This window comes from Canis lupus, chromosome 23 (assembly GCF_003254725.2).
Source record: "Canis lupus dingo isolate Sandy chromosome 23, ASM325472v2, whole genome shotgun sequence".
In the NCBI taxonomy this organism is placed as follows: Eukaryota; Metazoa; Chordata; class Mammalia; order Carnivora; family Canidae; genus Canis; species Canis lupus.
In genome coordinates, this window is record NC_064265.1 from 22,345,325 (window position 1) to 22,368,796 (window position 23,472).

Below are 23,472 nucleotides of genomic sequence, written 5' to 3' on the forward strand. Positions count from 1 at the left end.
AATTAGATGGGGTCATGATATGGGACAGATAAATAGATGAAAGATTTGTAATCAGAAAATCATCCCTGCTTTCACAGTAATTAGAACAATTAGACCAAAGTATGGGTGAAAGTAGGTGGAGATAATAATCTTTCACATTTGCATATAGTCTTGGTCTCTACTGAGTATTCTCATCAATACATTAATTCTAATTCATTTCAGCTCAACAAAATTTTTCAGTGAGGTAGACACTATAATCCACATTTTATAGATGAGGAAACCAAGGCTCAATAGGAATAAATTATTGGTCCAAGTATCCTTAATGAGTCAATAGTGTTCCTATGATTTAAAGTTTGAACTCTAAAGCAGCCTGGGTGGCTCAGCGGTTTAGCGCCGCCTTCAACCCAGGGCATGATCCTGGAGACCCGGGATGGAATCCTACGTCGGCCTCCCTGTATGGAGCCTGCTTCTCCCTCTGCCTGTGTCTCTGCCTCTCTCTCTGTGTGTGTCTCATAAATAAATAAATAAAATCTTTAAACTAAAATAAATAAAGTTAGAACTCTAAATTTCAAGCCCAGTTAGTGTTCTTTCCACTCTCCCTCATAGATGGGTCTCATGCATAGCTTTTGAAAAACTACAACCCTTTCCTCTCTCAGCTGTTACTTTTGCTGGAGGCTGTTACTTTAAAATCTGAGTGAGAGTCCTGACCTTCATTCTTAATACTATTAGGGCAGTTGAGCCAAAATATCAAAGAAAGCATTTAATCTCCCACAAATCAGTGACTTTCCCAAACCAAAGGGATTTCTTTGGTTCCTTGTTCATAACCTAATACGGACAGGCCTAAGTGACCCTGGGATCTGAAGCCAGGAAGGCAGCACTGCCAGCCATAAAATAAGGATTACGGCCTTTGGTGAAATAGGATTAAGACACATGACAGAGAAATTTTAGCTTCACCTTCTTTTCTTTCCACTAAAAACTTCTGGGATTTGGAGACAACGAAATAGGCCTACAGAGCATGAGAACATCTTTGTTAAAACATTTACCACAAGCTACATTTTAGCCAATATGAAAAAACATTGACTCCCATTATTCCAATAATGCTATAACATAGGTTCTACTAAGGTGCATTTATAGGTTTAAAAAAGAAGACAAAAACAAAAGCAAACCTCAGGTCTATAGGGTCAAAGATCTGAGATCTTCCTAGTGAGGATAGTAGGATTTCAAAGTATGCTGTTTAATTTCAGAGCCTGTGTTCTGAATCACTAAGTTATGCCACCTTCATAGTATTGGTGGAGAAATATGGAAAATGAGGGTGGCAGCATATGACTCCTAATGGCACATGGGAAACAACTATGGAAAATATGATAGAATCATGTAAAAATACACATAATCAGTTACATAAATGCTAGAGTATAGGTCATGTTTCAATTCTATTCTGTTAAATTTAGACCATGCATTCTTATGGTTATGGTGGGGGCGAGTAGTGATATCACCTTCAAGATTGTGAAAATTGGTTCTTGGGGGACAAAAAAGCCTTGGTGTTCTTATATGTAAAGCTCAGATATATATATGATACATAAACAGATCTAGTTTATCTATAGTAGGATATCTCATGAGGAGATTGTTTAGGTAAACAAATGTCTGAAAAAGCTCTTTGGTGGAGACATTGAAAAAAGATTAAGAAATACTGATCTACATAAACAACTTAAAAAATTTAAAACTAGGAGTTCTTCAGTAGAATTCAATGGGGACTACATCTTTTTTATCTTAAAGATTGATTGGTGATTGATTGATTGATTTGAGAGAGAGAGCATAAGTATGGGCAGAGGAAGAAGCAGACTCCCTGCTCAGCAGGGAGCCCCACAAAGGGTTCTATCCCAGGACCCTGAGATCATGACCTGAGCAAAAGTCAGATGCTTAACAGACTGAGCCACCCACTTTCACCCACATGAAAGTGGTTAGTACACCACCTCTCTTCCACCATAGTCATTTCTGTTACATCACTCTAGAAAAAATGTCCACATATTCTTGTTCTGAAAAAGCATTTTGGTGACACTAAGCTTGACCGTATTTGTTGTAGCAAAACAGGACATGAAGGACTTGATGAAATCTTTCACTGTATGACTTTAAAATGAAACAATATTGTGTACTGTGTGCTCCACTATATTTCTTAGCCCCTTTCCAGTTTGGTGAGGCCGGAGGACTAGTGCTGACCAATGGCCTCAAAGCAGAAGTAACAATTCTCACTCCTAGGGTAAAGCATTCAAGAGTCAGTGACATGTGTTCCAGGTTGTGCAGCTATAAATTGCCAGAGCCTTCAAAAGCCTGGGTCCAGGTGGAAAGATGTGGAGGAGTGGCTCCTGTTCACCTACAAAAGAAAGATAATCTTATTAGGATTTATTGGACAGTTAGGTAGTCAGGGCCAGGGTCCCTAATGAGAAAATATGGAGTTAAGGCAGCTGAGATAAAACAGGACTAACATCCTGTTTTGCAGCTTACATAGGACCATACTAGCATTCTGTTTTGCAGCTTCTGTAAAATGTTCTAAGATAAGACAAGCACAAAACAGTTGTCATTATCAAGGGCAAGGAGCAGTTAAGACATAAGCCCCCAGATGTTAGCAAGAAAAGATCCCTAGCATATTGACATTAACCTAATAGGTAGACAGATATGTGACCAAAGCCCTGATTGCCACAACTCAGCACACCTTGATTGCTTAAGATAGTTCAGCAAAAAAGCTCATAAAAAACCCTTCAACTTAGAAACTCCAAGGGCAAACCTCTTGGATCCCCTCTGTCTCTGGGAGCTTTGTACTATTGCTCAATAAACTTTGCTGCCCACCACTCCTTCATCTGGTCTACATCTTCATGCTTTGAAACGGTGTGACCAAGAACTGCGGCACTAAAGGCAGAGAAATGCTGCAATAGTCTGAGTGAGAAATCAACTCTGCCTGTGTTAGGTCATAGAAATTCCAGGATTAATCTGTTATAGTGTCATACTCTAGCTTATCGTGAAAAATACAAAAGTGATTGCTAATTTTGAGATGTGGAGTTGATATTGGGGTTCCAAATTTATTAATCCCTGCAGCAATTTTATAGCCTTTGTAAAATGTACTCTTGTATAAAGCCAAGGCGTTGTGTACCAGATATAAATGTTTCATAAATGTCCTAATGGAAAACCCATAGGTCTTCTTTAGAAGCAACATATTCTCTTCCTTATTTCTTAAAGAATTCATTCCAGTGACTTCAATGGTGAATCTTAATAATAGAGTCAACTCTTACAGTGGGGTTCACAGGAGTAAAAAAAGAAAACATCATAAATCAAATATTATCAATGCTTTGGGAATTATTTTTTATTTTTATTAAAATATGCTTGCCTCCAGCATTCCTTTTAAGCCCGGCCAAGTTCCTTTTAAATCCTGGGCCTGTGGGCCAGTGCTTATTTGCATGCTAATTACCAGCTAAAGGCATTTTATGCTGATCTAAGCTCTTTAACCAATTAATGAACCAAGAAAAGATGATCTTTCCTTGGAGGAGAATTGCTTACTTTCATCATCATTACCACTGAATTGCATTCATTGTACCCATTGCCTCATACTTCAGGCTTGTTCCTGAATACATAAGTAGAAAATTGAGGAGCCATGGTTGGATGCCACTAAGTAGCTCATTGTGTATATCTATACTTAGGAAACATGCCAGATACTGTAAGTACGTAACTGACACTAAATGGGCAAAAGAAAAGTCCTAAGCAGTCTTCTTGCCATGCCAGGACTTTCTTAGAGTAGTTATATTCTGTCAAAGCTCTTAGATCTTTAGAGGAGTCCTTACATAGCCCCTTAATCACAGAATTGTTATTGGTGTATTTAGAGACACTGCAGACAAATAAAATGGAGAGTCTAGTGAGAATAAAAACTAAGAAGACAATGTCAAACACTCAATGTATGCCAAATGAAGGATGAAAATCGAGATTACTCATGATACTTAGGAATTGGACCTAACTATTTGGTTTCCATATTTTATAAGAGGGTTCCTCATAATTATGAGAGTTTTTTGAAATCTATAGCCATTCACAACAGCTGTTTCAATGACTTAGAATATGCATAAATATACATAAATTTCTTCAAGCACAGGCATTCCCTAATTTCATTGACTAACCAGTTTACCTATCCTGTTCTTTTCCCCGGGAAATTGACCTTTATAATTAGAGGTACAGTTCTAGTTATCAGCCTTATAGGTTTTAAAAAATGCAACAGCACAAATACACAACAGTAATATATTATTTGTCCAGATTATCTATTTCTTGATCTTGACTCTCTGAGGCTTCCTAGACCTACCAATGTAGACAATGAGCAATGACAATATTCTACGCTCAGCATTTCCTCTTCCCAACTATTCTATCTTACTACATCCCCTTGTTCCCTAATAGAGCAGGGTTTCAAAATTAGTAATATGTTGAGAAATACAGCTTTGCTTATTCATTTGTTTTCTTTTTTTTTAAATATTTATTTATTTATTCATGAGAGACACAGGGAGAGAAGGGCAGAGACAGAGGCAGAGGGAGAAGCAGGTTCCCTGCAGGGAGCCTGATGTGGGTCTCAATCCTGGATCCTGGGATCACACTCTGAGTCAAAGACAGACACTCAACTGCTGAGCCACCCAGGTGTCCCAATGTTCATTTGTTTTCTTAAAAACTAATTGATACATTATGCTCTGGAACACTGTCTACCTCTGAGAGAAGGTAACCAAATTTTTTCTATCAGATCAGTAATATAGACCAATATAATAGCTTAGATCATCTGAATAACTCAGTCTCTGGGTAGTTCAGTAGATATATCTTTCTTTCAGATTTGAGTCAACCCTCTAACAAAACTCCTCTCTTCTACCATCAGTGCTACATGGGAACTGAGTGAGGCTGCTCTATCTCTGTCCCTCAAGACAGTTATCAGCACAGAGCAGGCACTCAATAAATACTGTTGAATGAATAGATGAATAAATACACAAGGTTCTCCCTCAAAAGCCCCAACTAAGGCAGGAGCACTTGGATCAGTTCTCTTCTCTTTATTACAATCTAGTGAAGATCTGAAGCAGGGATAGTAGAACATACTCTGAATCCTTCCTTCTGTTGCCATATTTATCTGCCTTCTCTCCATTCTTAGAAACCAGAGAAGTATTCTTTAAACTTTCTCTTCCTGACCAGATCACCTTTATGTAAAACATTTTGCTATTCCACCTACCAAGTATAGCTCTTGGTCAGTTAAAGAACTGATCACGGAGTTTAGTGAATTCTCTCTTCCCCTATACCTTGTTTTCTAATCCAGTGTCCTACTGAACAGGCTAATATCAGACCATTTCATTTTCTACTTTAGGAGGCAGGCCTCTAGACTCAGTCTTAAGAGAAAGAAGGCTGATTCAAAAGAGGTGTGAAGCAAAGTAAATGCCTAGAGTTCAAAATCACAAAATATTCTCCCTGTTTCACTAGGAATTGTAGGAGCATTTAAAATCACCAATGAAGCAAAGGTCAGGACCACTTTGAATGGAAGTTCACAATTCACTGGTAACTGATCTGCAGGAAAAAAAAAAAGCAATTGGTGTACATTTGGTCAGAGACTGCATTTCTGAAAATTGGTCACTTCACCTCCCTCTTCAGTATATGCCAAAGACTAATGACAGTGATGGTTCAATGAAAAAGAGAGTGGTTTTCATGGGAATAATGAAACTGGAATACTTGCTAGAGTCCACTAGTTATGACCTCCTCTTTGCTTGCTTTGTATGCTGTCCCTGCTATTCCAAGCACTCTTTTAGTTGTTAGTATTAAATATCCCCATGTTTTCATGGGGTTTGCATAAAGGCATACTCAAAGCTTGCTGAAGGAGAATGGGAGATAACAAATGGCATGCCAGATATTTTGCTTTTAGCCTGCTTGCCTATGCTGCAAAATACTGAGTTGATTAAATAATCTATGCTCTAATATTAGCTATGATAAAGAGAGCTATTCAAATTAGTGCTATGGATCCCACCATTGGCTTCACAGAATCTCCTACAGAATTGCTAGAAAATACTGATTCTTGGACTCTACCCTCAGATATTCTGATTTAATTTTTCTGCGTTGGGGCCTGGGCACTGATTTTTTTTCTTCCCTGAAACTCCTCAGGTGCTTGCAATAGGAAGTTCTGGAGGCAGGATTTGGAACCACTGGATTCAGGGCCATTCTGTTATTAATTGCCTGATCCTAGACAAGCTGCCTAACTGTGTGTACCTCATGTTCCTCATTTTAAAATGTAATGTAATAATGCTAACTTACAGACTTATTTTGAAGAATATTGTTTGATAGTGCACGAAAAAAATGTTTGGAAACGCCAAAGTTCTATACAAATGTTAACTATGCACCTGAAACTTAAATAATTACTCAGATTATATTAAATGATTTGGATTAGAAACATTTAAAAACATGATAAGAGTAATAAAAATAATAATAAACCACTCTGTCAACTCCAGGAGAAGGTCTTTGCAAGTCTTAAATAGAATATGGTTTCTGTGACCTCTGTGAAGCAACTGCAGTGATGCAGTTTTTTCTTTTGTAGTCTATAAGTTTCTCTCTGGAGACCATACTTAATAAAACTGAATTTGATTTTAAATTTATTTTCACCTAGATAATTCTTATTTCTCTGACTTCCCCATCATATGTATTTCCCCAATTCAGAATGGAGTTCTACAGTACTATGGATCCTCTGAGAGGAGCTTGCAGATGGAATGCAAAATACATATTTATTATACCCATTGCTTGTTTATGAAGCTAAAGGGCAGCGGGGAGCCATTTGAATGTGCTGTTGTTTGCAGTGATAGAGTGGAAGAACATGAAGAGGAGAGAAATTACCTTAAAGCAGGGGAGGGCCAAAGGATAGGATGCATTTGCTGCATAGCTTTCCAATAAAAATATCCTAAGTAGAATGCTGGAGCTATTCCTGGATAGTAGGAGACAACATGACTGGCAGAAAAGGAAAAAGAAGTAGCCAAACAAAGAAAGAGTATATTTGAAGGTCACCAAGAATAGGTGATTTGATTCCTTAGTGAGGGCTTGGTAAACAGGCCAATGATGTATGGTCTTTTAAATACCAACCCAGGAAACACTTGCATCCTATGAAATGATTTCTGGCTACTCTATCTGATTTCGCTTTACCTTCAAATGAAGGAGCTCTAAATTGGCACAAATGCTCACCTAAGGACATTGAAATAAAATTGAACCCAGTTATATCCCACATATATCACCACAGACAGAGCCCAAGAGGTTCTCTAGGCAGATATCTGCCAGAGAACCAAAATGGAAGACTTCCAGTGGTTGTGCCAAAGATGCTGTGCTTAACTCTCCATGCAGTTGAAAGACATTCTCAACATATTCATCACGTCCAATGATGTTTTGGCCTGGGGAGTTGTGTTCCACTTAATCTCTGACTCAAATCAACAATCAAGGACAAAACAGCATTGTTGGTGACCTCATGTTAAAAACATCTATCATTACTACAATAATCTTACACAATTGAAACTAGAGGAGATGAACTCTCCTCCTCCAGTCTTTTTATTTTATTTTTTTTGATGGAATGTTAGGCTATTTTAGGGGCAGTAAAATAAATATATTTATGTATGAACAATCATACAAGAAAATGGGTATGTAATCTTTAAACTATGTATGCAATAAATAGCTTCCTTAAATGAATCATCCCAGGAAATAGAGTGTTATTTCTATCCCAGCCTTTGCTGATCTACACTTGCTTTAAGCTACATATCTCAACATTGCTGACATCTAGAAATGCAGTGCATAAGCTGTAGCTCCTACATCTGCCTCATCTCACGTTCCCCCTGTGCCTCAATTCTAAGGCATGCCATACATTTCACTCCAAATGTTTCCCAGGTTCTTTTGATTATCTTATGGTCGGATGATGACCAAACTTGGTGTAAGAGAGGGCATTTCAGAAACCTCAATAAATAGGCTTTCAAAGGGAATACCAACATTAGAAAATGATGAAGAAAAGACATGACTTCCAGCCAAGCTCCAGAGAGTTGAAATCCTTTCTGAAAAGATGATGAAGAGCAGGTCCTTCTGTCTCTCTTAGGGTTGCTCTAGTGCCAGCCAGATGCTTGCAGAGCCAGGCTGTTAGCACGTGCCTTGCCAGGGAACGTTAGAGAGAAACATGAGAAACAGCACATTAAGACCTTGTTCCAAAATGAGGTTCTTTAGGGGGAAAAAATTAGCAAAATCCTTCTGATGTTCAAATACTGTGTATTTTATGCACAGCCTAAATTAATAAAATGATGGCAATAAAAACAGATTTCATTCTTTATTTATACCCCAAGTGTTCCAGAATTTTTTTCAAAGAAATTGGTCAGACAGACCTTGGATGCCAGCCTTCCACTTATTTATCAACATGAGAATGGAGACAGTGTAGATAATTAAATCCACTTACAGGGTCAGATGCAGGAAAGGCTAAAAATAAGTGATGTTTGTTCTCACAAGTTTTTCTGTACCTGAGAAGACTTGGGTTTTAGTTACATCTCTATTAATACCTAAACAAATGGCCCTGGCCAAGCTCTTTTACTTTATAGGCATTAAGATGGCTTACTAATATTTCTCCCCCACCTCTCTCCTCTATAATATTTGGTGACTTTTGTTCTGCCAAAAACATCTGGGATATATGCTTATTCCATCTTAGGTTGTTCATTTTCTAGGCCAGTAGTTCTCAAAGCATAGTCCGGCAGCATCAGCATTGCCTAAGAACTTGTAGAAACACAGATTCTTAGGCCTTACCCTAAGCTTGCTGAATCAGAAGCTCTGGGGAAGGGCCCCAGCACTCTTCACTTTATCAAATCCTGGAATATGGTTCTGGTAGAAGCTAAAGTTTAAGAACCACTGAACTAAGCTATGCCCTACAATCTCCATCATTGTTTTTATTCAGTAAAACTTTTTGAGTCAAGGTGTAAATATATGAAAATAAATTATTTACAAAATAATAGAAAGTCAAGAGTGAAACCTAGAGCCAGGAGAACCTGGAAGGAAACATTGGCTTTTGATGCTGCCTTGGTTAAAATTGCATAACTTGGCCTAAGCCATCACTTTCCCTCTGCTCATCTGTAAAAGGGTAACAAAAACACTGAGTAATTCAAGGGCCTGTTGTGAGAATTATGTGATACTATTTGTGTCTGAAAGATAATAAGCACTCAGTTAATGGGAGCTATTATTGTTGAGTTACTTAGGTATTTTGTTAGTGTTACTAATTATTTTACCTAAAACATTTTAAAAATAGCATTGTGAAAATTTGAGATTCACTGAGTGTGATGGCCAGAATAAGGACCCCTCAAAGATAGCCAGGCACTGATTCCCTGGAATCCGTGAATATGTTTCTTTACTTGGCAGAAAGGATATTGCAGATTTGACTTAGGGTACTGAGCTTCAGATGAGGAAATTATTCAGATATTTTGGGTGGACCAATTTAACATATGAGTCCTTAAAAGTGGAGAACCTTTCCCAGCTATGATCAGAGCAAGATGTAATGCTGGAAGGAAGGTCAAAGAGATGGTATACTGCTCTTTTAAGATGGAAGAAGGAGGTCAAGAACCAAGAGATGTGGTTAGTATCCAGCAACTAGAAAGGAAAAGAAAATAGGTCCTCACCTGCAAACTCCAGAAAAGAATGCAGACTTGCTCATACCTTGATTTCAACTCAATGAGACCTGTGTCAGACTTCTGATTTACAAAACTATAAGATAATTAATTTGCGTTAAGTCACAATGTTTCTGGTGATTTGTCAAGGGAGTAATAGAAAATGATTACATAGGTCACTAAAACTATTTGGACAGGTTTCCTTTAATTTATTCCTTATAAACAGCTGCCCAAAATGTCTCAGTGTATGACTAACCTTACCGGAGATCATTTCAAACTTCCTCTTGGCTAACAGCTTTAACTTACTCCCAAACCAAGATGTATCCAAGGCTAGTTTGACCTCCAGCTATTCATTCCTTCCCCATCTACCAAAAGAGATGAATTAATGACCGGAAAAACAAAGGACTTAGATAATCCATAAAATGGATAAGCAGTGACTGAATAATTAATTGCAATTTAACTATGGTTACAGCTTCTTATCTAAAACAAAGATATAGTATATTCCAGGATATTTAAATCTGTATAGCAATAAGCTCTTTCTCTTTTTTTTTAAATATTTTTTTTATTGGAGTTCAATTTGCCAACATATAGCGTAACACCCAGTGCTCATGCTCTTTCTCTAATTTCTTCTTGGAAGTCATTGGGAAAGAAACCCAAGGCACGTTGTAACACCCATGTAATTTGTGTAATGTAAAACACTACTTCTAATGATGATTAACATCATTGCAATGATCTTATTTATCATAAAATAGCTTTGCAAAACTTTTTTTTTAGCTTTTCAAGACTTCTGATGATTATGGAACTAAGAAAAATCAATGGTAAATTTACATAGAGAATCTGATTTTAAAAAGAACTGTTTTTTAAAAGAAAAAATGAGAAATAATGCACTGGGATACATATATAGGATTCGGCGATATTCTTGTGATATTGTTAAGTCAGAAAGGAAAGAAACATATTTTGGAAATATCTTTACCTTATAGATTTCTGAGTATAATTCTCTATAAAACAAAACAAACAAACACCTATAACAGGGGTTAATATACACAAAAGTTCAAACAAATAATTGGTATATACTCTAATATTAGGGTTTTATGTATTGAGTATAGGCTTTGCTGAGCAATTCAGGATATGTGAAATTTAAACTTTTCTTCAAATTTGATCACATTTTCTTTCAGTGACAAGCTCTAATGACTTAGTGACTTAGGCAAACGAATAAAAAATTATAACCAAAGTGGATTCTATTTATCTGTTCTATTAATTCATATATTAGTAATCATTTTTCCTATCAGTGGTAACTAAATTTTTTGTTGGGTTGTTGTTTATACTTTTTGGATACTTATTTTGCATGTCTTACTTTTGTTATATATGTTTTATAGTCTATATACTATATGGTCTTTAAACCATTTACCACAACCAGGTGATTACACAGCTGATAATGCTTCTCATCTTTGGATTGTATTCAACTGTCCTTAGTGAACACATTTGGAATGTGTATGTTTCAAGGATATAATGAATACCATCATGCAGTGGCAAATAAATTCATTGATAAATACTGGCATTGCCCTTTGTTTCCAGGAAGTCACTCTGATTTCTATATTGAATTCCTTGAGCTACAGTATCCAAATTCCCCATCTATTACTCTGGGTTTTGAGTCTACACAGAACTGGGAAATCAAAAAGTAAAGATCTAAACATTTAAACCAAAGCACTCATTATTTTAAAACAGTTAAAAAAATTTTTTTAGAATAAAGATTTTTTAAAAAAATTTACTTACATCAATCAGATAAATTGTTTTATTCTATCTTTTGTGTGTAATTCCAATTTTTGCAACCAGGATATCATTGTGGAAAAAAATAGGAGATTTATGGGTAGTATATAGTTGATTTAAGAATATTATTTTGAGGGATCCCTGGGTGGCGCAGCGGTTTGGCGCCTGCCTTTGGCCCAGGGCGCGATCCTGGAGACCCGGGATCGAATCCCACATCGGGCTCCCGGTGCATGGAGCCTGCTTCTCCCTCTGCCTGTGTCTCTGCCTCTCTCTCTCTCACTGTGTGCCTATCATAAAAAAAAAAAAAAAAAAAAGAATATTATTTTGAGAGAATGTCTTAAATGTGACATACCTAGTAACAAATTAGACACTGTATGTATTTAATTTTGAAAGCACCCTGAAATTTTCAACAAACTTATATCCTCTTAATTTTCTGGATAATTATTTAATATACTAGTGTGTGATTATTGATTTCTAAAATGAAGCAGTTAAACATATACAGTCATATGCTCCCAGGGAGTTTATAATGTATAGGATGGAGTTTTCTAACTTTAAATAGAAATAGAAAAAATAAAAACAATTAACTTGAAGCAGAAGTCCCAAAGGAGACCCCACACACTATTTTCAGGTTTACTTATTCAGATCTGCTATTACTCTAAAATAGCTCAAAGAGTCATAAGAAATAGTTTCCTTTAAGTATGTACATGCTGGAGTAGCCTGTTACCCTTCACTAGCCAGCCATGTTAAAACCTCACACCTTGCTGAAAAGATTTGGGTTTGAATACATGTGACTTATTGCCAGTTAGTGGCTAATGTTGATAAGTCACCAATCCAAAGAAGTTTTAAGAAAAAGACTCTTTCTGTATATACATGATTGCTTTCTCCTTTGCTAATCCTTACCTTACCCAATTTATAGGACTTCTACTTTATAGACTACCTTAACAATTTAATGAGGTGACTCTGGTTTCATGTTGCCTGGTGAATTGTGCCTGAATAAAAATATCTTAAGTTCATTAATCAAAGGTGTCAAATTGTGTTATATTCTATTGCTGTTCATTGCCAAGTTTGTATATGCAGAGTCATGATGAAAGGTCAAATACTTCTCATTAACAAGAATATAATGAATGAAATAGAATAAACCATGAAGAAGTGCGAATCTTCTGGATTTCTTATAGAAGTAAAAGCTCTTTTGATATTAATGCACAGTCCAATTGCACTAGGTAGCTTACTGAAGTGTAAAATTGCTGACCTCTAGTTCATTAATATATTTAATGAGTACATATTGACTATCTAGCATGGTACTTATGCATTCTGTTAGGTAAGAGGATGAAACAGTAAACAAAACAGGCAAATTCCCTAGATCAAGATATATATATTAGACTTCACTGAAAAAGTGAAAGTAAGCAAAGTAAGCAAAGAGTTGATGGAGCTGAGAAAGAAACCATGTAGACATTTAGAAAGAGCATTCTAGGCATAGGGAACAGCCTGTGTAGAGAACTCACAAATGGATTTTGCCAGTTTGTTCAAAGAACATCAGTGAGGCCAGGGTGTTTGGGATAGAGTGTGAATTGGGAAGAACAGTAGGAACTGAAATCTGAGAGATAATCACGGCCAAGTTGTGTATGGTTCAGGGGCATTGTTGTGTTTACTCTAAGAAAGAAAAATTAATGAATTGCAAAGTTTGCTTAGAGAAATTATATAATCTGTCATAACTCCTCTGGTTTCTCTGTTCAGAATAGACTATGGAGAATCACAGGCCAAAGGAAGGGAGAATTCCAGGGCTATTAAGTAATCTAGAGAGTTAAAGATGGTGGCTCAGAAGAAGGTAGTAGCCATGGAGGCGGGAGGTAGTAGTTGTGTTCTGAGTCTGTCAATGCAGCAAGTCCAAAGATGACTAAAATAAGGGGAAAATGAAGGGGTCCCTATCTCACACTAGCCCTAGCCATCACATCAAGGCAGCCTCAGTGTGGCACAAATTGGGGCACCCCTAGTCATCACTCATTATGGGTCCAGCCATGTCACCAAGGTGAGAGGGGCAAAGCTCCCCAGGACACTTCAAGCCCGTACTGCTTTGATATACACTGCCAGGATGCCGTCTGCACAGAACACCCTGGGAACTTCTGCCCCATGCCTGCCTTGGTTTTTGCCAAATCACCATGTTGCTTCCTGTGAGGAGTACCCCAGGACATGTTGGCTTATACTCACTTTGGATTTAGTTGTCCTCTCAAGACAACCTATGTGTGGAGAGACTGATTACTCCCTTGCTTGTACCACTTCAACTTTAACAGTCTGGCCAGGTTGCCCTCTGTGCAGAGACACCCAGGACTGTCTGGGTCTGCATCCACTTCAGCTCCAGCCATCCCACCACATTGTCCCCAGCACAGAGTACCCTGAGACCCCCAGCCTATGACAGCCACAGCTCTGACCAGCCAAAGTAACCAGGCAATACAGTCTACACAGATGATGACCATACACAAGATCATCCCTTCAAGTTTAGGAGACGTAACTATTCTACCTAACTCATAATATAAATACAGAAAGTCAAGCAAAATAAGGAGCCCGAGAAATATGTTCTAAAGGAAAGAATAAGACAAAACCCTAGAAAAAGAACTAAATGAAACAAAAATAAGCAATCTACATGATAAAGAGTTCAAAGTAATAGCCATAAAAATGCTCACCAGACTGGAGAGAAGAGTGATGAATTCAGTAAGAACTTCAACTAAGAGAATGTATTTCAAAAATCAGAGTTGAAGAATTCAGTGACTAAAGTAAGAAATATACTAGAGGAAATCAGCAGTAGATTAAAGGCTGCAGAAGAACAGATCAGCCATCTGGGAGCCAGGGCAATGGAAAGCCTCTATGATGAATAGCAAAAAGAAAAAATAATAGAAAAAAATTAGGATAAGAGATTTCTTAGACAACATCAAGTGAGCCAAACATTAGCATCGTAGGGGTCCAAGAAGTGAAAGAACAAAAGGAGCAGAAAATTTATTTGAGGGTGTCTGGGTGGCTCAGTGGTTGAGCATCTGCCTTTGGCTCAGGTCATGATCCAGGGGTCTTGGGATTGAGTCCCACATCATGCTCCCTGAAGGGAGTCTGCTTCTCCCTCTGCCTATGTCTCTGCCTCTCTCATGAATAAGTAAATAAAAATTCTTTTTAAAAAAAGAAAATTTACTTGAAGAAATAATAGTGGAAAACTTCCCTAACCTAGGGAAGGAAGCAGACATTCAAGTTTAAGAAGCAGAGAATTCTAAGTAAGATGGACCCAAGGAGTTCCACACCAAAACACATAATAATTAAAATGTCAAAGATTAAAGATACAGAGAGAATTTGCAGCAAGAGAGAAGCAACTGGTTATGTAAAAGGCAAATCCTATCAGCTAATTATTCAGCAAAAACTTTGCAGGCCAGAGGGGAGTGGCAGGATATATTAAAACTTCTTCTTCTTTTTTTTTTTTTATGTTAAAACTTCTGAAGGAAAAAACTTACAACCAAGAATACTCCACCTGATAAGATTATTAAGAACGGAAGGAGAGCTAAAGAGTTTCCCAGACTAATGTTAAAGGAATTTGTCACCACTAAACTTGGTTTACAAGGAATTTTAAAGTGATATTTTTAAATAGAAAAGAAAAATCCATAATTAGAGGAAAACTATAAAAGTATATAAAACATTACTAAAAGCAAACAGATAATAAAGATAAAAGTGCAATCACTTATATAGCTAATGTGAAGGTTAAAAGCCAAAGGTAGTAAATTGATTATATCTAAAAAAAATAGCTAAGGGGGTTCACAAAAAGAAAAATATGTAAATATATGACAATGTATACATAAAATCTTGAGGCGTAAGTAAAAATGAAGTCATTGTAGCATTCTTTCAAACTTAGGTGACCATCAACTTAATTTAGACCGCTATATATTTAGAATGGCTTTTGTGAACCTCATGGTTCTACATGGTAATCACAAAACAAAAAACTATAACAGATACACACACACACACACACACACACACAAATAAATAAAGAGAAGGAAGCCAAGCATAAACAAGAAAAGACAGCCAGAGAAGCACCCAGGGTTACTAGATACTAGTAGAAGGTAAGAATTAATGAACCAGAGTTGAAATAAGTGAGATAGATAGTCAAAAGAAAAAAAGAAAAGCTATTGAGACTACATCAAAATAAAAAAAAAATTGCACAGCACAGGAAACCATCAACAAAATGAAAAAGCAAACTGCTGAATGGGAAAAGATATTTGAAAATGATATATCTGACAGGTTTAATATTCAAAATATACAAAAACCTTACTCAACACCAATAATGTCTGATTAAAAAATTGAAGATAGCCTGAATATACATTTTTCCAAAGACTTACAGATGGCCACAGACACATGGAAAGATGCTTAACATCACTAACCATCAGGGAAATGCAAATCAAAACCCCAATGACATATCACCTTACACCTGTCAGAATGACTAGTATCAAAAAGACAAGAAATAACAAGTGTTGACAAGGATAAGGAGAAAAAAATAACCCCTGTACACTTTTGGTAGAAATGTAAATTGGTGTTGCCAGTGTGGAACACAGTATTGACGTTTCTCAGAGTTACAAAATGAAATACCCTATGATCCAATAATTCCACCACTGGGTATGTGGTGGAAAAAAAACAATAAAACCAGAAACACCCATTTGAAAAGGTACATCACCCTTACATTTATTGCAGCATTAATTCACAATAATGGAGATATGAAAGCAATCCAAGTGCTCATCAAAAGAGAATGGATAAATAATTGGTGTGTATGTAAATATATATATAATTATAATATATATATATAAATTAATGGAGTATTGCTCAGCCATAAAAAAAGAATGAGATCTTGCCCTTTGCAGCAACATGGATGGACCTAGAGGGTATTATACTAACTAAAATAAATCAGACAGAGAAAGACAAAAACTATATGATTTCACTTATTTAGGGAATCTATAAAACAAAATGAATGAATAAGCTACAAAGAGTAGAAACAGACTCATCAATTCAGCGAAGGCAGTGGTTACCAGAGAGGAAGGTATTGGAATGATGGGCAAGATGGGTTAAGGGGAGTGGGAGGTACAGTCTTCCAGTTATGTAATGAATAAGTCATGGAAATGAAAAGTACAACCTAGTGAATATAGTCAATGATATTTTAATAGTGTTGTATGGTGACAGATGGTAGCTACAATGTGGTTAAGTATAACATAACATATAAACTTGTCAAATCATCATATTGTACACCTGAAAGTAATATAACATTACACGTCAACTATATTTCAATTTAAAAAAAGTAAGTGCAAAAGATGTTCAGGAGCACATCTTTTTCTTTTGATTAATGTGATCTATTATTATATCACTACTACAGAACTATTGCAAAATGTTGCAGTTTGTTCTTGATTTTCCACACAATTACAGTCAATTTTTAGTTCACAAAAAGGAATAAAGACCTGATGAAGAAATAAACCAACCTTGAATATGCAATTGTATATTTCGATTAAAAAGTCCATTTTAATCCATAGATTAATCTAGCAGCATAAAAACATGAAGATTTTAGGCATGCCAAGGAAACAGGGTGGCCAAAATCAGTGCATGAAATCTTTTTAAATAAAGAAAACATTGCTTTTTATTCTCTAAGCTGCACTGTCCAATATGGGAGCCACTAGACAGTGGCTAGTGAGCAGTTGAAGTGTGGCTAGTCTGAACTGAAAGCATTGCAAGTGTAAAATACATACCAGATTTCAAAGACTTAGTGTAGGAAAAGCACGTAAAATACCTAATATTTTTATGTTGAAACAATAAATCTTTGAATATATTAGGCTAAATAAAATTATGTTAACATTAATTTAATCTATTTTAATTTTTTTCTAGTATGGAAATTTAAAATTACATACATTGGTTATATTTATGACTCACATATTTCTACTGCACATTTCTTCTCTCAGGTATAAAATAAGAAGGAATAAGATTTTAAATATTTTCTTATCTCCTATATCCCTTATAAAATTTTGCTTGACCTTAAAGTGATGAAAAAGAACCTGTTTCTGGCAAGGGAGAGGAAAGTTGATAGAATGCAATGGGAAAATACATGATGTATTTTTAAGGATGTATCTCCCTCACTTCCCTCTCCCAGATCCCTTTTTTAAAGACTTTATTTATTTGAGAGAGAGCGTGAGCATAAGCAGGGGAATGGGGAGAAGGAGAAGCAGACTCCCCAAGCAGGGAGCCTGAGGTAGCACTCAAACCCACGACCCTGGGATCATGATGAGCCAAAGGCAACCACTGAACTGACTGAGCCACTCAGATGCTCTTCCTTTTTTTTTTTTTTTTTAAGATTTATTTATTTATTCATTAGAGACACAGGAAGAAAGAGGCAGAGACACAGGCAGAGGGAGAAGCAGGCTCCCCACAGGGAACCCATTAAGTGACTCCATCCCAGGACCCCGGGATCATGACTTGAGCCAAAGGCAGATGCTCAGCCACTGAGCCACCCAGGCAGGTGCCTTTCACTCATCTTTTTTAAAGCAGATAATTCCTAATGATAAAGAAACAAATTTCCACATGTCAGAGATAATATGTTCATATGAACAGTTAAATTCTAGCTAAAGCCTCCTGCCTCAGACTTACAAAAAGTGTAATTTCATTTTATTTTTAATTTATTGATCACTGACATTAAAAAAAAAGAACCAAAAATATTGTATACGCCTAGTTTCTGTACCTGGTCAGGGACCACACTGTCAGTTAAATTGTTTAGTGCCATGTAGAATTCAAAAGAGAATTCTCAATTGTCCAAAACACTAATTTTCAAATTCTAAATAAATCTTAAATCAGTGTATATAACATTGCATATCTTAGTTTAATTATTCTAAGTTTTTTTATTTCTGGTATAATATTTACTACCTGAATTAAATATTCTTTATGTAGTTCTTGTGGATAAGCATAGCAACCCCCCTTAATCCAAGACTAAAGATGCAACAAAAATATTTATTATAAGGGATGCCTGGGTGGCGCAGTGGTTGAGCATCTGCCTTCGGCTCAGGACATGATCCTGGAGATCTGGAATCGAGTCCCATATCAAGCTCCTGCAGGGAGGCTGCTTCTCCCTCTGCCTGTGTCTCTGCCTCTCTCTGGAAGGCTTTGGTCCAAGGCCATTTTTGCCGCCTATAAATGGGGTCTCCGGAACCAGAGGGAGCACACAGCTCTACTTAAGATCGAAGGTGTTTATGCTTGAGATGAAACAGTTCTATCTCGGCAAGCGATGTGCTTATGTCTACAAAGCAAAGAACAACACAGTAACTCCTGGTGGCAAACCAAGCAAAACCAGAGTAATCTGGGGAAAAGTAACTCGTGCTCATGGAAACAGCCGCATGGTTCGTGCCAAATTCCGAAGCAACCTTCCTGTGAAAGCTATTGGCCACAGAATCCACGTGATACTGTACCCCTCAAGGATTTAAACTTACAAAAAAAAAAAAAAAAAAAAAAAAAAAAAAAAAGCAGGGGAATGGATGTCTCTAATGAATAAATAAATAAAACCTTTAAAAATATTTATTATACCCTCCAATGTTCTATAGATAGTTTTCTGTTTGACACATTATGAACATGACTCATTTTGGCTATTTTTTTTTTTTACAAGGTGTGAGACTTAACAGAGATTTACTTATTTATTTATACTTGGCCTATGGGTATTCATGTTTTAGCAAAGATTTCATTCTTTCACTGCACTGCTTTTGCAACTTTGTCAAATATCAGTTGGGCATATTCATGAGCCTATTTTGTAATTCTCTCTTTTGTTCCACACAGTTTTGATTGCTGTAAGTATATGATCTTGAAATCAGGAAAGGGAACTCCCCCATTTTATTTGTTTTTTTTTTTTTGGGATCCCTGGGTGGCGCAGCGGTTTGGCGCCTGCCTTTGTCGCAGGGTGCGATCCTGGAGACCTGGGATCGAATCCCACATCGGCTCCCGGTGCATGGAGCCTGCTTCTCTCTCTGCCTGTGTCTCTGCCTCTCTCTCTCTCTGTGTGACTATCATAAATAAATTTTTAAAAAATTATTTATTTTTTTCAGAATTCTTTTAGCTGTTCTAGTTCCTTTGCCTTTCTATACTAATCTTTTCTTGCAAAGATTTTGATAGGAATTATTGTAAACTTGCATATCAATTTATAGGAATTCACCTTTGTCTATGCGGAGTTTTCCAACCTATGAATTCAGTATGTCTCTCCATTTATTGCGATTTTCTTTGATTTCTTTCACCAGATTATTGCAGTTTCTGAATGCATGTTTTGTTATATGTACCCCTATTTCATTCTCTCTTGAATGATTGTAAGTGATATTTAAAATTTTTGGTGTCTATCTATTTTTGTATCCTGTAACATGGCTGAATTCACTTAGTTCTGTTTTTTTGTTGATTCTCAAGTATGTTCTACACATAACATCATGTCACAGCAAATAGGGAAAGTTTTATTTATTCCTTTCTAAGCTGTTTTCCCTCCCTCCCTCCCTCCCTCCCTCCCTCCCTCCCTCCCTCCCTCCCTTCCTTCCTTCCTTCCTTCCTTCCTTCCTTCCTTCCTTCCTTCCTTCCTTCCTTCCTTCTCTTTCTCTTTTTGCCTTAATGAACTGGTTAAAATTTCTACCACTAAGAGTGGTGACATGGATGTATTTATCTTGCTCCTGAATTTAGGAAGAAAGCATTCAGTCTTTAACTATTAAGAATAATGTTAGCTATAAGGTTTTTATATATGCTATTTTTCAAATTGAGGACACTTCTCTCTACTCCTATGTTTCTAGGAGTTTTTATCATAAAGACTGTTGAATTTTGTCAATTTTTTTACTGCATATATTGATATGATCATGTGGTTTTTCTTTAGTCTGTTAATATGGAGGATTAGATTTAGTTTTGAATATTGAACCAATACTGAATCACTGGAATAAGCCCCACTTGGTTATGGTGTATAATTATTTTAATGTATTTCTGAATTCTACATCCTAAAATTTTTGTTTTTGAGGTCTTAAAGTTTTCCATTTTTTTTATTGTCCTTGGTTTTCGTATCATGATAATATTAATTTAATATTGCATAAAGAAATGGTCCCTTTATTTCTATCTTCTAAGAGTTTGTTTAGAACTCATGTTAATTCTTCACTAGTTTCTCCAGTGAAAACATCTGGGTCTGGAGATTTTTCTCTTGGAGTTTTTAAATTATGAACTCAACTTCCTTAATAGTTACAGCCCTATTCAGATTATTTATTTCATATTGGGTATGTTTGCTAATGCTACTTTTCAAGGAATTGGTCCATGTTGTTTACATTGTTAACTCCACTGGCATAGAATTGTCTGTAGTATTTTCTCCTCTTCTTCCTCCTCATTATTAGTATTACTTGAGGTCAAAGGGTCTTTAGTGATATCTTGTTTTATTTTTAGTATTGATAATTTAGGTCTTCCTTTTTTCTTTGTTATTCTTGCTGGAAGTTTGCAAGTTTCATCAACTTTATTGTTTTGCTGTTTTCAAATTGGTTTACTTCTACTTTATCTTTATTTCCTTCTTTCTGCTTGTTTTGAGTTTATTTTGCTTTTTTTTTTCTAGGTTTTAAAAAATATTTTATTTATTTATTTGAGAAAGAGAGAGAGGGCAGGGAGGGACAGAGGGAGAGGGAGAGAATCTCCAGATGACTCTGCACTGAGTGAAGACCTTGATGTGGAGCTGGATCCCATGATCACAACCCCAGACAAAGCTAAGAGTCAGACACCCAACTAACTGAGCCACCCAGGGGCCCCTTTCAAGGTTTTTGAGGTGAGAGCCTAGATTATATATTTGAGGCTTTTCTTTTTTTATAATGTCTGTATTTAGTACTATAAATTTTCCTTTTAGCACTGCTTTGTTGCATCCCACATATTTTCATATATTTTGTTTTCATTTTTATTCAGTTCAATATAACCTAATTTTTTTCTTAGTACTTGCTCTTAGTCCATGTGTCATTTAGAAGTATGTTTCCTAGTTTCCCTTTGTTGGGTAATTCGGTTATATTTCCATTATCAATTTGTTTAGACCTTAATTCTATTTTGCTCTAAAAACATATTCTAATTTCAATTTAAAAATTTTAAGAATTATTTTATGGATAAGGATATGGTCTATCTTGGTATACATTCTATGGGAACTTTAGAAGAATGCATATTCTGCTTTTTTGGGGTGGAGTTTTCTGTAAATGTCTATTCGATTCTATTGATTGATGATATTGTTGAATTATATATAGTTTTTTTTTTTTTCTAGTTGTTCCATCAATTGTTTAGATAGGGCATTGAAGTCCCTAACTATAATTGTGGATCTGTCTGTTTCTACTACTTTTAATTCTCTCAGTTCTTATTTCACATACTTTATAGCTCTCTTGCATATGTATAATCTTGATAGATTAATCCTTTTGTCAAATATAATTCAGATAATTCATATATAATTTGTCTCTACTTATATTCTTTGATCTGAAATCCACTTTAATGTTAATATAGTTACTCCTGCTTTCTTCTTATTAATTTTTTCATTACATATCTTTTTAATCTTTTTTACATTTAACCTGCCTACATCATATGTGAGTTTCTGGCATCACAATTTTTAACCCACTCTGCCACTCTCTGTCTTTTAATTGATATGTTTAGACCTTTTATATTTAATATAAGTATCGATATGTTAGGTCTTCAGTCTGCAATTTTTTTTGTTTTCCCTTTATTTTTTTCCATTTTCTTCTTTTCTGTAGATTATTTGTAATCATTTTTAGAATTCCATTTTGAATTATCTATATATTTTTATAGTATCTTTTTGTAATTTTTTCAGTGGTTGCTCTCAGCATAACATTATATATATGTAGCTTATTATAGTCAATGGGTATTGCCATTCTACCAGTCTATGTGAAGTATAGAGAACTTACCTCCCTTTAGTCCTTTTATCCTTCCTTTTTATAATATAATCACCTTAAATATTTCTTCTATATATATTTAGAATCACTATACACAGGGATACTATTATTTTTTAGTTTAAAGGAAAACATCACTAGAAAATAGGAGAAAGAAAATCTATCGTATTTACCAACATTTTTGCTTAGAGTATATTTTATTCCTTTTTTAGGTTCCAAGTAAGGTCCTCTTTTTTTTTTCCCCGCTCTCTGTTCAGAGAAAATCTTCTAGCTATTCTTTTAGGGTAGACCTGCCAACAATAAATTCTCTTAGCTTTCCTTCCTCTGAAAAGTTTTGATTTCTTTTTCATTATTAAAGGGTAATTTCTCTGTATATGAGATTTTGTATTAATAGTTTTTGTTTCTTCAGCACTTGAAAAATGTTGTGCTATTTTCTTCTGTCCTTCATGGTTTCTGACAAAAATTTACCCTTATTAAAATGATTTTTTGCCTCTAGGTAAGGTGTTCATATTTTGCTGCTTTCAAGATTTTTCCTTTGTCTTTAACTTTCATAAGTTTGACTATGATGTATCTTTGTATGGGAATTCTTTGGGTTGATCTTGTTTGGAGTTTCCTAAGATTCCTGAATCTGTCGTTTTGTTATTTTGCAAAATTTAGGAAGTCATCACTTCTGCAAGGACTTTTTTCTCTTTTTCTTCTACTCATTAAACTCCAATGACATGAATGTTACATTTCATTTTAATTGTACAATGCCTGATTGTTCATTTTTGGTTTTAGGACTTTTTGTTGTTGTTGTTCTGGTTGGCTTTTTTTTTCCTGTTGTTTTAATTGTTCTTTATCTCTGTCCTTCCAATCTGCTATTTAGCTCATCATATTTTTATTTTGGTTATTGTATTTTTCAATTTGGTTCTTTATATTTTCTATTTCTTTGTTGAAACTTTCTATTTTTTTATTTGTTGCTAGTGTTTGAAATTTCTCATTGAAAAATTTTTATGATGACTACATTAAAATTTTGGCAGCTAATTCTAACATTTCTGTCATCTTTAAGTTGGTATCTTTTAATTGTTATTGTCATTAATTGTCATTAACTGTCAACTCAAGTAGGTGAGAGGTTTTGTCATTACTGAGTGGGGGTTCACGTCTCCTATTATGTCTCC

The 23,472-nt window shown here is 35.7% G+C and overlaps 1 protein-coding gene and 1 long non-coding RNA gene across 2 annotated transcripts; one reads left to right on the top strand and one right to left on the bottom strand.

The window, feature by feature from the left end:
* Positions 1-1,091: 1,091 nt before the first annotated feature.
* Positions 1,092-11,362, bottom strand: LOC118352121 (uncharacterized). The gene is made up of 5 exons (XR_004808711.2): positions 9,886-11,362; positions 9,642-9,726; positions 7,984-8,138; positions 5,483-5,541; positions 1,092-2,347 (listed from the first exon to the last, which is right to left on the bottom strand). It is a non-coding gene; the product is annotated as an uncharacterized LOC118352121 (long non-coding RNA).
* Positions 11,363-18,543: 7,181 nt separating this feature from the next.
* Positions 18,544-18,876, top strand: LOC112661120 (60S ribosomal protein L35a-like; the record flags this gene model as incomplete). Its single annotated transcript, XM_035704711.2, is given in 2 exon segments — positions 18,544-18,656; positions 18,658-18,876. Coding segments are annotated over 2 exon segments (327 nt in total), but the record flags the coding sequence as incomplete, so codon positions are not given.
* Between the last annotated feature and the right edge of the window lie 4,596 nt (positions 18,877-23,472).